The following is a 15,729-nucleotide window of genomic DNA, read 5'->3' as shown; positions in this document are numbered from 1 at the left end:
TAATATTGATAACTCCAGCTTGGAGGCATCAGTTCAGGTACTCTGACCTGGTGCATGCATCAATCAGTCCACCTGTTCCACTTACAAACCTACTGGGCATCATCTCACACTGGAGTCTGAACCCCTTGCAGATCTTCATGGCTCTTGAAGCAAAGACAGTAGACTTCAGAAAATGTAAGGGGAGCAAAAAAGACATTCTAGTTATGCATCACTTAGTGGCCAAAGGGGACAGCTGTCTCTGATTCTGTGAATGGTGGATTCTCTTGCTTGGAGGGCTGGAGATGCTGGTAGTTTGATGTAAGTGAGAGGCATAGCTTCCTTGATTTACGTTTTAGCCATGAGAAAGCGTGCTGTGTTTGTTTAGTTTGTTGTTCTTGTTTGGTATGACTTAAATCTATGTTCTTTATTAATAAACTTAGTTTTACTATAAATCATCTCAGTGCAATGTACTGAAGTAAAGTGTGGGACCGTGGCTAAACTAACAGACTAGTAGGTGCACTGTCTCTTTGGAGACAGCAAGCTTTATAATTACCAAGAGTGCCCAGTGAGAGAGACTGGACACGGCAGAGAGACATTTCTGGGGAACTCAGGTTCCCTGATTGTTAACCTGCAAGGCAAGGTTAAAGCGTGCAGAGTCTCAAAGGGTGTGCTGGTGAGGCAGACAGGTTGATGTGCAATGGAGCTATCTCACAGTTTAAGCCCCAGCAAAGCTCTCTCTTGCTAAGGCAGACAGGTAACACAGTGGCTTACAGTTCTGGCTGCCCTGAGCAGAGCATCACAGCATGTTTGATTGCACCAAGTTTATCGGTCATTCCAGATCACGCCGTATAAATGATCTGTCTTTATCCTTGTTTATTACTCCACCGATCTTTGCTAGTAAAGTTTTTGTAAATGACACAATGATTTTATACTTCCACATGATTGATAAAAAATATTGGAGAGTTGGCTGTGAACTGATTCCTGCAGAGTCCCAAACGGATTATTACTATTAACACTTATAATTGGAGATCTATAATTTAGCCAGTTTTTAATCCATTGGATGGATGAGGGCTATGTTGATTGCATAGTACAAATATTTTAGCTTTTTTTGTCTTGAGGAGAAACTCAATGCAGCAGTTCCCCTAAGAGTAGCCATAGAATTGGGAAGTTAACAGGGTGGCAGCCTTCCCCCTTCTGCTCAAGACAGACTCAGCAGAGTTCATGTGTCATCCTGTTTCAACCCTTAGCTCTGTGAGCACCACAGTCTTCTGCAAATTACATGCTTGGTCTTAATGCTTAATGTTATGCTTGTGAGTAGACCCATTAATTTCAAGGAGACTACACCGTGTATAAAGTTAAGCACATGTAAGGAATTGGGACCTAAAAGAAATAACATTCTTGGCTGAGAGATTCGTATTAGGTTATACCTGAGAAACTGTCAAAGAATTTCCAGGAAACATGCTGAAAAGCTTCAACAAATTATGTGTAAATAGGAATGGAACTATCTAGTTCTAGTGTAATCTAACAAGGAAGAACATTACATAATTAGTTTCCTACGTTCCTGGCACAGTTGTATTATGGTGATCGTGTACTGTATCTTTTCTTCAAGACTTGCCATATGAAAAGGTCATTATCCTGGTAACAGCTTTTCTTTACAAATGGTATAATTCTCAACTATTTTTATACCCTTTTCTTTCTTTCCTTCCACCTCTTCATAAGCATACTGCTAGCTTCTGTGTCTACTTCTCTGCATCACATAGAAATATTCTGTAGAAGCAGCAAAGAATCCTGTGGCACCTTATAGACTAACAGACGTTTTGCAGCATGAGCTTTCGTGGGTGAATCCCCACTTCTTCGGATGCAAGAGGTCTTTCGTATTCACCCACAAAAGCTCATGCTGCAAAACGTCTGTTAGTCTATAAGGTGCCACAGGATTCTTTGCTGCTTCTACAGAACCAGACTAACACGGCTCCCCCTCTGATACCAGACTAACACGGCTGCCCCTCTGATACCAGACTAACCCGGCTGCCCCTCTGATACCAGACTAACCCGGCTGCCCCTCTGATACCAGACTAACCCGGCTGCCCCTCTGATACCAGACTAACCCGGCTCCCCCTCTGATACCAGACTAACCCGGCTCCCCCTCTGATACCAGACTAACCCGGCTCCCCCTCTGATACCAGACTAACCCGGCTCCCCCTCTGATACCAGACTAACCCGGCTCCCCTCTGATACCAGACTAACCCGGCTCCCCCTCTGATACCAGACTAACCCGGCTCCCCTCTGATACCAGACTAACCCGGCTCCCCCTCTGATACCAGACTAACCCGGCTCCCCCTCTGATACCAGACTAACCCGGCTCCCCTCTGATACCAGACTAACCCGGCTCCCCTCTGATACCAGACTAACACGGCTCCCCCTCTGATACCAGACTAACCCGGCTCCCCTCTGATACCAGACTAACCCGGCTCCCCTCTGATACCAGACTAACCCGGCTCCCCCTCTGATACCAGACTAACCCGGCTCCCCCTCTGATACCAGACTAACCCGGCTCCCCCTCTGATACCAGACTAACCCGGCTCCCCCTCTGATATCAGACTAACCCGGCTCCCCCTCTGATACCAGACTAACCCGGCTCCCCCTCTGATACCAGACTAACCCGGCTCCCCTCTGATACCAGACTAACCCGGCTCCCCCTCTGATACCAGACTAACACGGCTGCCCCTCTGATACTAGAAATATTCTGTGCTACAGAAACACATGATACAGTTTTTCCTCAAGCCCCTTCCCAAAGAGATGACAAACTGAGTCATATCCACTTCTCTCCAGCCTGGGCAAGTGTTGATGGGCATAACTGTGCAGTCCTAGTTGGAGGGTGTGCCTGAAGAGTCAATATTAGAACCATTATTGTATTCATGTTCATTCTTCATAACAAGCAATACTCCCTATATTGTACTACATCATTCAGGGAACCTGGATCCAAGCAGCACATTATCTATATAGCACACAGTAAATACTGTGATTAAATATTACATATTCTTATCCTCTAGCCACGCCCACCAACGGACCTGGGGTTCAATTTTGATGCCAATAAACAACAAAGACAGCTGATAGCCGAACTGGAAAACAAAAACAGGTAAGTCATGTAGAGCTGTTTGGGGGGGGGGGGACAGCGGCAAAGAGTTCTGAGGCACCTTTTACAGATCCAGACTAATGCGGCTCCCCTCTGATGTCTGACACCCTGTGGGGACAGAGCGTTTAACTTGCAGGCTTACTCAATTATTTCTAGCATTTTGTTATTTAAACTGAATCCATAGGTTCCCTTGTTGAATGGTGCACCTGTTTCATTAGTGCAATTAGTCTCTGTTGTTAATTACCTCTGACAATCACATTTTTTGTTGAGATGTCTAAGTATGGACATGGGGGCCGGCCTTTAGACCCCCCAAGTTTGAAAAAAATGGCCCATCTTAGGTCAGAATTTGATGCCAAGTGCTTTGTGATGTTCATTGCCCTAAGATGGGGGTTTCTGATGACTACAGTGGGAGCTAGACACATACCTCAGAGGCTCCCCAGTTCAAACATTTTGGTCAGGTTGACAGTCTCCCTTACGCCCTGTGTTCCGGAGAACCCCTGAGGCACCAAGAAATCACTGAACTGCCTTATTCATTGGGCACCAGCAGTGTGCCCAGCGTGGTACACACCTTGAAGCACTTGCAGCCCCAATGATCTTGTAATTTAGAACCCACATGTTGTAGAATAAACCAATCAGATAATAGCAGTCGAATAAATGAGGTGCCAGCAGGTGTGGGAAAGGAGGCATTTTTAAAGGCTTCATGGAGGAAATTTGATTTGAGAAGGGGGAGGATTTTTCCTCTCATTGGACAGCTTGTAGTGTTTGGAATGAATCTTAAAGAGCAGACCTGTGAGAGGGGAAACTCACCTCTCATGAGCACCTCTTGTTGGTTGGGTGCAAGTGTGCACTCTCTCTCTTTCCGCTCCTGGCGCCCCCCCCGTTGGCTGTTAACCTCATCACACACAGTTAATATGCACCAACACACCCCTTCTGGGGTAAAAGGTCAAACAGGGGCTATTACTGTGCCCTCATTGGTATCTGCAGATGTGTCTCTGGGCTCAGTTCTCAGCCCCTTCTGAGCTAGCTTTAAGTCCACCCCTGCCCTGGTATGGAGCAGTGCCCTCAGGGCTTTTTCCCTGGAGACTAGTCTTTGCCTTATCAATTCTTCTCACCCAAACTCTCCAGCCAGGTTACTCCTTCAAGCTCAGTCCCCTTCCCAGGGTAACAAAGTTCAACAAATGGCTGGCCCTCTTCAGGGTCTTCAGCACCATCCTAGAGCCCTTTAAATTCTAGCCCTATGCTTGGGCTTCTACATGAAATTTGTCCCCTTCTTTGGGCTTCAGCCACTCTTCCAATGGCCAGTGAGGGGACCCAGACCCACCCACTACTCTGTGTCTCAACCCAGGGACCCTACAAATAGCAGCCAGGTGCCGCTTCATTTAATAGCTACTGCTGTTGTATCCTAGGCTGCTTCCCATATAGCCCCTTCCTCTTCACCTTTAGCTCAGGGCTGAAGGTCTCCACTCCTTTCCTTCCTCATCGAACGTCAATGCCACCAGAACCCATCCTCTGGCTCTCCCTTGAGCTCTAGCAAGGAGCACCCTTCCTTGCTCCTCTGGTCCCAGCCAGGAACTGACCTGCTCAGCCCCTGCACCTCATTTTATCTGAGCCTGCTTGCTCTGATTGGCTTCTTCCCTGAAGCCTTTCTAGGCAGGCCTGAAGGACCAACTTCGCTGCTCCTTTTCTGGAGCAGAATGTGGTAGGACCACAATGCCTCCAGCATGAGGCCTCAAAGGGCCCGCTACACCCATCACAAGACCAAATACAGCAGATAAACTAAACTGTAGGCTCAGTGCTCCTCTGAAGTCAGGCAGAGAAGGTAGCCCAACTGTTTGGTTTTTTTTTAAATGAAGATTAGAGAGTACATTTTCTGTCTCAATTAAAAGAAAGAGGGATTTAATTTACATTTTAATAATGACTTCTTAGCAGTTACCAATATGTTCTCTGACCTCCAGCTGTACAGGATACGACAGCAGTTTAGAATATACACTGTGTGGTTGGGGATGCTAGTTAATTGCATTCCCTTTGTGAGCCCTCATGACAAGTTTCTCTCCATTACTATGAGCTTCTATGGCCAGGAGCTGTTGTTTTCACATTCCTGCTGACCTGCCAGAAACCCTTGTGAGGATGATTATGAAATTAACCAGTGTCACCACAGCTACTTTTGCTGGCTTGGCCTCTTTGAAACATTTCCTGCAGCAGGAGCAAATAGATCAACATGCTTTGACTAAAAATCCAGCTCTTCCCCCTTTAACACAGAGCTGTTCTGTTTGCCCCACTGTAGGAAGGGTTTGAAGAGGCATTGCTGGCGTATGGAGAAGTGGTGACATTGGTTAATTTCAGACTCATCAGCTGATTGATAATAGCTCTACTAACTAGTCCTGTGGCAATGTTTAGGTCTCCACTACATACCACTTCTGGATTTGAGCCCACACCATTCACACATGAAAGGGAATTAGCTGCACTTACTACTGTGCTGCTGTTACAGGGCTGGGTAGAAAGCACATCTGAAGCTTTTGTCTAGAATTTGAAAACACAGTATGAACTGTTGCCTTGTTTCTTGTTCAGTCTCCTGGTCTACTTATTTCAACAGAGAGATACTGCAAGAAATTCAGCGCCTTAGACTGGAGCACGAACAAGCCTCCCAGCCAACCCCAGAGAAAGCTCAGCAGAACCCAACTTTGCTGGCAGAACTCAGGCTTCTACGGTAAAAAAAATAAATCTAAAACTTTTATGCATGTGACATATTAACCCTTCAGCCATGTGTGGCCTCTTCTCCAGGATGAATGATTCTATCTGGTACTGAGAACAGAGTATTATTGGTAAATCTACAAGAACTCTAAGGAGCCATTTTAAATCTTTCTGCTGGGGATTGTTGAAAGGTAATAATTGGAGATATACCAATCTCCTAGAACTAGAAGGGACCTTGAAAGGTCATTGAGTCCAGCCCCCTGCCTTCACTAGCAGGACTAATTTTTGCCCCAGATCCCTAAGTGGCCTCCTCAAGGATTGAACTCACAACCCTGGGTTTAGCAGGCCAATGCTCAAACCACCGAGCTATCCCTCCCCCCCTGGCAGTTATATAAAACTATGTGACTTTCATAAAATGGATTTAAAAGCAAATAGAAACATCACTTAAAGTGTATTCTTGCTTTTGATAAGTAAGAGAAATAAGACAGTTTTTTGTAAGGAGGCCAGTAGAATTGGGACCATTTCCTTATTATTTACTGGACAAGCAAATAAATGGAACAGAAGAGCAGTGTCAGTGATTTGCTTAGTCAGTGGGGTTTTGAAAACACTTATCTGCAAACATTCAGCCACATCTCCAGAGTTGAGGAGCAATCTTCAAACTCCTTTGATTATGTTTGCATTTTGAAGTGACAAGGGAAGAATTTTCAGTATTAACAGAATAAAGTATGTCATCATCTGTGTAATCACAAGTGAATTATCTGGCTGCTTTTTATTTCATCTTTTGCTTGTTAATTCTCAGTTCAACCTTCAGAAAACACCATATGAAACCTAATGCACATCCTGAAATGTAAGCTCTTGACAGATACAGCCCTTTGAGAACTGCATTATGTTAGGGTTGCAAGAGAAGCCATGCTGTATGTTAGTGTGCGTCCTATACATGGGGAGAAGTTCTCCCTAAGACACAGTGCCACTGGAGTGGGGCAGCTCTGCTCCATCCCCAGTACAGAACAATTCCTATAGGCAAGACTGTAAGAAAGTGGTGATTTTTTGGTTCAGAAGCCACAGTTTGTAAAAAATCCAGTTTTGGTATGGGGTCAAATTTGAGTGCAGTGGAGAGGCGGCCAGGCCAAATCTGAGTGAGTGGCATTGCAGCCCCTCGAATAAGTGGCGCACAGGGTCGCAATGCCACTCAAATTTGCAGCAACTATAAAAAGTTGCCATATGTGTTAAAAGTTTCAGTTTCCACAACAAAATTGCAGCCCACGGTTTTCATACAGCCTTATCTATAAGCCATTATCCAGCCCTCTACTGCAGCATTAAAGACTCCCAACACATTGATTAGCGTTTTGTATAGAAGCAGCTCAGCCGCATCAGTACTTCTCAGTGCGCTGCTGACCAATATTTCCTTTGTCTCATCTACTGGGAACATCTCAAGAACACAGTTCTCAGACTGTGGGCTAGAGACCCCTGCGGGGCTTGGACACAACCGTGGTCTCTGTGTTTCCATGTTGAGCTCAGTGCAGATGAGGGAACGTGTAAATGTGGCCTTTTGCTTCCTGTGCATAAGGGAGACAGACTGACCCCCAGTTCTGCCCATTCATGCTCTTTGAAGCAGAAAGGGAGGGGCTAGTGCACCACCAAGATGCTGATTTCTGCTGCTCTCCCTCAACTTTCCATTGAAGATCAGGAGAGTGGGGAGCCGGGGACTGGGCTGCAGTGATGGCAATTCAGAAGATGCCAGAACTAGAGGTACTTCGAATTGCATAGAGAGAAGGCTAGAGTGGACTGGCAGGATCCAGATTAAAGAAAGCTGGGGCTGCTAGATATCCCCATCTCCCCCCACCCACGGTTAACACTTTCCCCTGCAAATTACTTTATATTTTATAGGCTGATCAGAAGCTCTGACTAAGCAATTTAAATTTAATATAAAATCACTGCTGATAAAATCTGCAGATGACACAATGATTGACAGAGTGGTAAATAATAATGAGGCCAGAGCAATCATACAGAGTGATCTGGATCACTTTAACCAGGGCCCATTTGAACAAAATGTGTTTTAATCCATCAAAGTACAAGGTCATACCTCTAGGAACAAGGAATACTGGCCGTATTTCCAGAATTTGAGACTGTGTCCTGAAAGCAGTGACTATGAAAAGGATTTAAGAGTCATAGTGAACAAGCAACTGAACCTAGTGCGAACGTGTGGCAAAAGGGCTAATGTGACCCTTGGATGTATAAACTGGAGTGTAGTGAATAGGCATAGGAGATTATTTTTCTTCTGTATATGGCATTGGTGTGACCAATACTGCATACAGTTCTGGTGTCCACATTTTTACAATGTTGAAAATGGGAGCAAGAGCAGATAACAGTCACAAAAATTATTTGAGGTCTGGGAAATTGCCTTACAATGAGAGACTTAAGCTAAACGGGCTGAACTCCTTATCAAAAAGATTGAGAGGTGACTATGTTGTATAAGTACCTTCAGGACAAAATACCAGATTTTGAGGATGGATCTAGACTGTTCTTAGTGGTAGCAGATGACAGAACAAGGAGGAATGGTCTCAAGTTGCAGTGGGGGAGGTTTAGGTTGGATATTAGCAAAAACTTTTTCACTAGGAGGGTGGTTAAGCACTAGATGGGTTGCCTAGGGAGGTGGTGGAATCTCCTTCCTTAGAGGTTTTTAAGGCCTGGCTTGACAAAGCCCTGGCTGGGATGATTTAGTTGGGGTTGGTCCTGCTTTGAGCAGGGGGTTGGACTAGATGACCTCCTAAGGTCCCTTCCAACCCTGGTAGTCTATGATTCTATGATACTAAAGGATTCTTGGAAAAGACATAATGGGAACTGCTGTCTGGAAGCTGAATCTAAACAAATTCAAATGAGAAATGAGGCACAAATGGTGATTAACCATTGGAACAAACTACCAAATGAAATGGTGGATTCTCCATCTCTTGATGTCTTTAAATCAAGACTGGATGCCTTCCTGAAAGATGTTTAGTCAAACACAAGTTATTTGGCTTAATACAGGGCTAACTGGGTGAAACACTCTCACTTGTGATATATAGAAGGTCAAACTAGATGATCTAATGATCCCTTCTGACCTTAAAATCTGTGAATGACTCTTGGAAGTCAGAGAGTTCCATGCAGAATTCAGATATTTTAAGGCCAGACTGGGCCATCATGATTACGTAGTCTGACTTCCTGCATAACACAGGCTAGAGCAGTAGTGGGCAACCTGCCGCACACAGCCCGTTAGGTAATCCGCTGGCAGGCCACAAGACAATTTGTTTACATTGACCGTCCACAGGCATGGCCACCCACAGCTCCCAGTAGCGACAGTTTGCTGTTCCCAGCCAATGGGATATGTGGGAAGCAGCACATGCCACAGGGACATGCTGGCCACCGCTTTCCGCAGCTCCCATTGGCCAGGAACGGTGAACCGCAGCCACTAGGAGCTGCAGGGGGCTATGCCTGCGGACGGTCAATGTAAACAAACTGTCTTGTGGCCCAACAGCAGATTTCCCTGACGGCCCGCAGGTTACCCACCACTGGGCTAGAGCATTTCACCTAGTAATTTTTGTGTTAAGCCCATAACTTCTGGTTGAGCTCGAGTATACATTTTAGAAAGACATATAGTCATGGACAATTCATCCAGTTCCTTGGTAAATTGTTAATGAAATGTAATGGCTAATCATTAACAGTATTGTTAATAATTTACACCTTATTTTTATCATTAATTTGACTAGCTTCAGCTCCCAGCCATTAGATCTCATTATGCTTTTGTCTTTTAGCTTAAAGAGCTCTCTTCTGTCAGAATCTTCTCTCTATATTGGTACTGCGATCCAGTCACCTCTACCCAGCAGAGCAAGAAGTCCATTCTGTTATATAATCTTGGTACTTTTATGGTTTGAGTAAATACATACGATACTCCACCCTTCCATTTACCATAGTAACTGCAATCAATACTCAGTAGATCCATTTGGTTTTGAGATGAGATGTTTCTTTTCCAAGTTATTACTTCCACATTTTTCGCTTCTAAAATGAGTTGGTTACTAAGATCCTTGTAATGATTCATCCGTAGGTAGAGATCCATGAGGAAAATTTCCAGATTCAAAGAAAGGTCAAAGCCTGTGATATAGTTGATTCTGCCTTTATCATAGAATCATAGACTTTAAGGTCAGAAGGGACCATTATGATCATCTAGTCTGACCTCCTCCTGCACAATTCAGGCCACAGAATCTCACCCACCCACTCCTGTATCAAATCTGTGTCTGAGCCATTGAAGTCCTCAAATCATGGTTTAAAGACTTCAAGGTGCAGAGAACCTTCCAGCAAGTGACCTGTGCCCCACGCTGCAGAGAAAGGCGAAAAACCCCCAGGGCTTCTGCCAATCTGCCCTGGAGGAAAATTCCTTCCTGACCCCAAATATGGCGATCAGCCAAACTCTGACCTGAAATTATTATATGGATGAAACCACAGAAATAAATGAGTAATCCTCTCCTGTTACCTTTTTTTTCTGCAGTTATTGTACTATTTGTTCATGGTTTCAAATAATGCAACATGGCTTTCTTAGCACATAAAATAATGAGCTTTTTGACATGTGATGCTCATTTGATTCTAGGTTCCTGACTAGGAGACTTCTTAATTTTCTTTGAAAATTAAAACAAACAAACAAAGCCACTTTTCTCTCAAATCTGTTAAACATAAGACTTTCATTCTAGCAGGCTTTAGAATGGATTAATTTTCAATACCAAGAAAGGAAAAATTCCCTTCTCTACGTGCAGATTGGCTTGTGTTGTGTTACACTGTACACAGGTTCGGTTGCAGCAAATGCTTCACAAGTTGTATGTCAGATTATTGGATAGAAGCAGCTCTGTAAATTCTCTGTTCAGGTTAATGGCATTCCATTGTCTCTTCCTTCCAGCACTCTGCACCCTGTTTTCATTTTTTTGGTGGTTCAGTCTGACTTGTCTTAAAGATCTGCTGGATGCCTGGGTCTGACAGCATCATTAAGAGGATGCTGGCTTTCTTTTCAAATTGCATTGGTTTAAAAAAAGTGCTTCCCACCATTATAATTCTGACTTTGGGTGTCTGTATTTCATAGTGAAAAATGTGATTGTTGCATGCTATGTTACAATAGGAGTCATGGTTAGCGTGTTATGTTTTGCTCTGATTTTGTTAACTTTAAGTGGGAGTACTACACAAAGTGAAATATAACAACGTGGTGTATACACCAATCAGCCAGCTCTGTGAATTTCCCTTCGTGCCCCGAAACAGCCAGAGTTTCTTTTGACACTTTCTTCCATGTAACTTGAACAGGCAGAGAAAGGATGAACTAGAACAGAGAATGTCTGCACTTCAAGAGAGCAGAAGGGAACTGATGGTGCAGCTTGAAGGGCTAATGAAGCTGCTCAAGGTAAACACCTTTGTCTCAGACCTTCCTCCCTCCCTGCCCAGGCTTTGCTCTCACTGGTGTCATTACTTCCCTCAGTGATCATGTACAGATAATCTTGTAAACAACAGTATGAACTTGTAAAAAGCCACTTCCATTTTGGCTCTGCATATTGGGAAGGATGGCTAATGTGCAGTTAGGTCCACATGCTGCTTCTCGTGTTAAAGTTGTTGAACACCCACAGGTTTTGGGAGGTGTGGGAGAGGGACGATAGATTTGTTAATTGACTAACCCAGGGGTCGGCAACTTTTGGCACGCAGCTCACCAGGGTAAACACCCTGGCAGGCCGGGCCAGTTTGTTTACCTGCCACATCCGCAGGTTTGGCCGATCGCGGCTCCCACTGGCCGCAGGTCGCCGTCCTAGGCCAATGGGGGCGGTGGCCAGCACATCCCTCGGTCTGCGCCGCTTCCTGGAATGGTGAACTGCCGACCCCTGTCCCTCTCAGATTTTGGAAGGCACTTCAGATTCTTAAACCTTGGGTCGACTGCTGTAGCTATCTTTAGAAATCTCACATTTGTCCTTCTTTGCGTTTTGTGAAATCTGCAGTGAAAGTGTTCTTAAAACGATCAACATGTGCTGGGTCATCATCCAAGACTTCTATAACATGAAATATATGGCAGAATGCGGGTAAAACAGAGTAGGAAACATACAATTCTCCCTCTAGGAGTGCAGTCACAAATTTAATTAATGCATTATTTTTTAACGAGCCTTATCAACATGGAAGCATGTCCTATGGAATGGTGGCTGAAGCATGAAGGGGCATATGAATGTTTAGCATATCCAGCACGAAAATACCTTGCGATGCCGGCTACAAAAATGCCATGCAAACACCTGTTCTCACTTTCAGTGACATTGTAAATAAGAAGTGGGCAGCATTATCTCCCGTAAATTAAACAAACTTGTTTGTCTTAGCAAGTTGCTGAACAAGAAGTAGGACTGAGTGGACTTGTAGGCGCTAAAGCTTTACATTCTTTTGTTTGAGTGCAGTTATGTAAAAAAAAAATCTACATTTGTAAGTTGCACTTTCGCGACAAAAAGATTGCACTACAATACTTTTATGAGGTGAACTGAAAAATACAATTTATTTTGTTTATCATTTTTTACAGTGCAAACATTTGTAATAAAAGTAATGATATAAAGTGAGCACTGTACACTTTGCATTCTGTGTTGTAATAGAATCCAATATATTTGAAAATGTAGAAAAAATCCAAAAATATTTAATAAATTTCAGTTGGTTTTCTATTGTTTAATAGTGAGATTAAAACTGAGATTAATTGTGATTAATTTTTTTAATTGTGATTAATTTTTTTGAGTTAATCATGTGAGTTAACTGCGATTAATTGACAGCCCTAGTCATTATCTAGGTGCAGCAAGTGGATTTCAGATATTAATGACTTGGCCATATAGAAGACAAAGAATAAAACTCTTTTTATTGGATGATGACCTGAAAAATGGAATTCCAGTTATCTTTTTTAAAAGTATAAGTGCTAATAAATAATAATTTACATGTTCAAAGCATAGTGCAAACATTAGGTGAATTAATCAGAGTCTCTGGGTACCAAAATTAAGTCATAACATAGGATTTCATGACCAAAGTCTACATTGGAAAACTCTCGTTCACTGCTGATCTATATAGCATCCCCATAACCAACCACTCAGGCTGAAGCAAGAAAGGAGATTGGCCTACCCAAACTCTCACAGACCAGTTGGAGGAGCAAGGTCCAGAGCCTGAGGCCAACCACTGAAAACGCCCTGCCCCTGTGCATTGAAGATAACTGTCAAGTAGCGATTGCTAGTTTCTAATTTTGTTGTTTATATCTTAGAAAGAAAAAAGTAAGGGGAGAAGTGTTCATTGGTTTTGTGTGTTTCAGTTTTGGATGCCCATGTCAGAGGTGAAGGGCATCTGAAACTCTAGTTGAAGTCAAAGATAGTGGCATGCCTTCACCACCTCTAAAGGGACTCATGAGGGGACTCAGGTTGAGCACAGAAAAACAGAGACAGCAAAATTAAACTGCAAATTTTATGATTTGCATTGTGGTAGAACCTACAGGCATGACACGAGGCACTCTCCCTACCACTATCCTCAAAAGGTTTAATTTAGCTTAACAAAGAGAAGGTTAAGAGGTGACTAGATCACAGTCTATAAAAGTCCCTACATAGGGAAGAAATATTTGATAATAGGCTTTTCAGTCTACCAGATAATCCTCAAGACATTTCAGTGGCTGGAAGTTAAAGCTAGACAAATGCAGACTGGAAATAAAGTATACATTTTAACAGTGAGAGTAATTAACCATTGGAACAGTTTTACAAAAGGTCTTGGTGGATTTTCCATCACTTGCAATTTTTAAATGGTGAGTGGATGTTTTTCTAAAAGATTTACCATAGTTCAAAAGGAATTCTTCTTCTTCGAGTGGTGGCCCTGTGGGTGCTCCACTCTAGGTGTCAGTGTGTCCCTGCACCGGAGATCAGCGATTTCTCACAGCAGTACTCGGTCAGGGGAAGGGCACACACAGGAGTCATCCTGCCCACATTCGGTTCCTGAGGTTCACAGTAGGACCCAACCATTACCAATACAGGGTCCTTCGCTTCAGACTGTCCACCGCTCCCCGCGTATTCTCAAAAACGCTCATGGTAGTCGCAGCACATTTATGACGCAAAGGAGTCATAATCTTCCCCTATTTGGACGATTGCCTTCTCAAGGGTGCCAATCAACAAGAAATGGCAGGCATGTTGAAGACCACAATAGACCTGTTTCACCAGCTAGGTCTACAGATAAACTAAAATAAATCCACCCTGGAACCAACCCAGCGATTGGAGTTTATCGGAGTTGACCTAGACTCCATACAAGCCAAGGCAATATTGCCAAACCCCAGATTCACTACATTGACCAATCTTATTTCCACAGTGACCATCAGCCCACAAACTTCAGTGAGGACATGTCTTCAGATTCTGGGACATATGGCAGCTACGACTTTTGCAGTAAAGTATGCCAGACTCCATATGTGCTGTCTACAGCACTGGTTGAGCACCGTCTATGCACCCAGCAAACACTCTCTCAACAGATGTGTGACACTACCACTAAGGGTTATCCTCTCCCTACAATGGTGGACACGGCCAGGGAATGTATGCTCCGGGATTCCCTTTCAACAAGACCCCCCCGTCAGTGACTATTTCAACAGATGCCTCCCTGATAGGTTGGGGCGCCCACTTGGATCACCACAATGTACAAGGCAAGTGGTCTGCGACAGAAACCCAACTACATATCAATCTCCTGGAACTCTGTGTGGTACACAATGCATGCCAACACTTCCTCCCACTCATACGAGAAACCTCAATCTCTATTCTCACCGACAATGTAGCGTGTATGTTTTACATCACTCACCAAGGAGGAGCCAGGTCTCACTCACTATGCGTAGAAGCCATGAATGTATGGAACTTCTGCATCTGCAACAGTATAAACATCATAGCATCATACCTACCAGGGTGCCAAAAAACTACAGCCGATAACCTCAGCAGGCACTTCTCACAGGAACAAGAGTGGGAAACCCATGACAGTGTTCTCGGCATGATATTCCAAAAATGGGGTCACCCAGTAATCGACCTTTTCGCCTTAATGACAAATCACAAATGTCCATTATTTTGCTCCAGGGCAGGCCTGGCACTGGGTTCATTAGGGGATCCTTCTTCATCCCGTGGAATGCTTCACTCATATACGCCTTCCTGCCGCTACCACTGATCCCACGGGTCATCCGCAAGATACAATTCGACAGAGCATACATCATTCTTATTGTCCCCACATGGCCCAGACAGACTTGGTTTCCATACCTTTCATGTCTAGCAGTCTGTGCCCCACAACCGCTGCCTTTCCAGACGGACCTCCTGTCCCAGAACAAGGGCCTGATGCTCCATCTAGACCCAGGAAAACTCCATTTCAAAGCATGGCTCCTCTCTAGTTCCAATATGGGGAATTGAACTGTGCAGAGAAAGTAAAACAGGTATTACTAAATAGCTGTCGCCTCACCACTAGAAATACTTACCGCCACAAGTGGAGAAGAGTCTCCCTTTGGTGTCAGCAAAAACAGCTGGACGCGAACAAGGCGCCTCTATCTATGATCCTATACTACCTACTAGAACTGAAGGAAACAGGGTTAGCCATAAGATCTAACCCTGTTTCATAAGTTGGTCCTGCTTTGAGCAGGGGGTTGGACTAGATACCTCCTGAGGTCCCTTCCAACCCTGAGATTCTATGATTCTATGATTCTATTAAAGTACACCTGGCTGCCATCACAGCCCTCCGCGAACAGATAGAAGGGTCTTCAATATTTGCTCACCCGATTACACGGCTCTTTCTAGCAGGTATACAGAACATGTACCCAGAAGTATACCAAGCTGCACTACCATGGGATCTCGATCTTGTGCTCAAATGTCTCATAAGACCACCCTTTGAACCTCCTCTCCTTCCATTCCACTGCTCTG

At 44.1% G+C, this 15,729-nt stretch overlaps 1 protein-coding gene across 7 annotated transcripts in view; it reads left to right on the top strand.

Moving 5' to 3' along the window:
- DTNB (dystrobrevin beta) overlaps window positions 1-15,729 on the top strand; it is a 354,166-nt gene that overhangs the window by 272,110 nt on the left and 66,327 nt on the right. For all 7 annotated transcript variants that reach the window (XM_045010065.1, XM_045010062.1, XM_045010063.1 and 4 more), the window contains exons 13-15: window positions 3,030-3,115; window positions 5,706-5,819; window positions 11,120-11,216. In XM_045010065.1, the coding sequence (XP_044866000.1) occupies window positions 3,030-3,115; window positions 5,706-5,819; window positions 11,120-11,216 (297 nt within the window). The remainder of the gene's footprint in view (window positions 1-3,029; window positions 3,116-5,705; window positions 5,820-11,119; window positions 11,217-15,729) is intronic.

This window comes from Mauremys mutica, chromosome 3 (genome assembly GCF_020497125.1).
Source record: "Mauremys mutica isolate MM-2020 ecotype Southern chromosome 3, ASM2049712v1, whole genome shotgun sequence".
NCBI classification, from domain to species: Eukaryota; Metazoa; Chordata; order Testudines; family Geoemydidae; genus Mauremys; species Mauremys mutica.
Note: the sequence above shows the minus strand (reverse complement) of the source record. Positions and strands in the feature narration are given on the sequence as shown.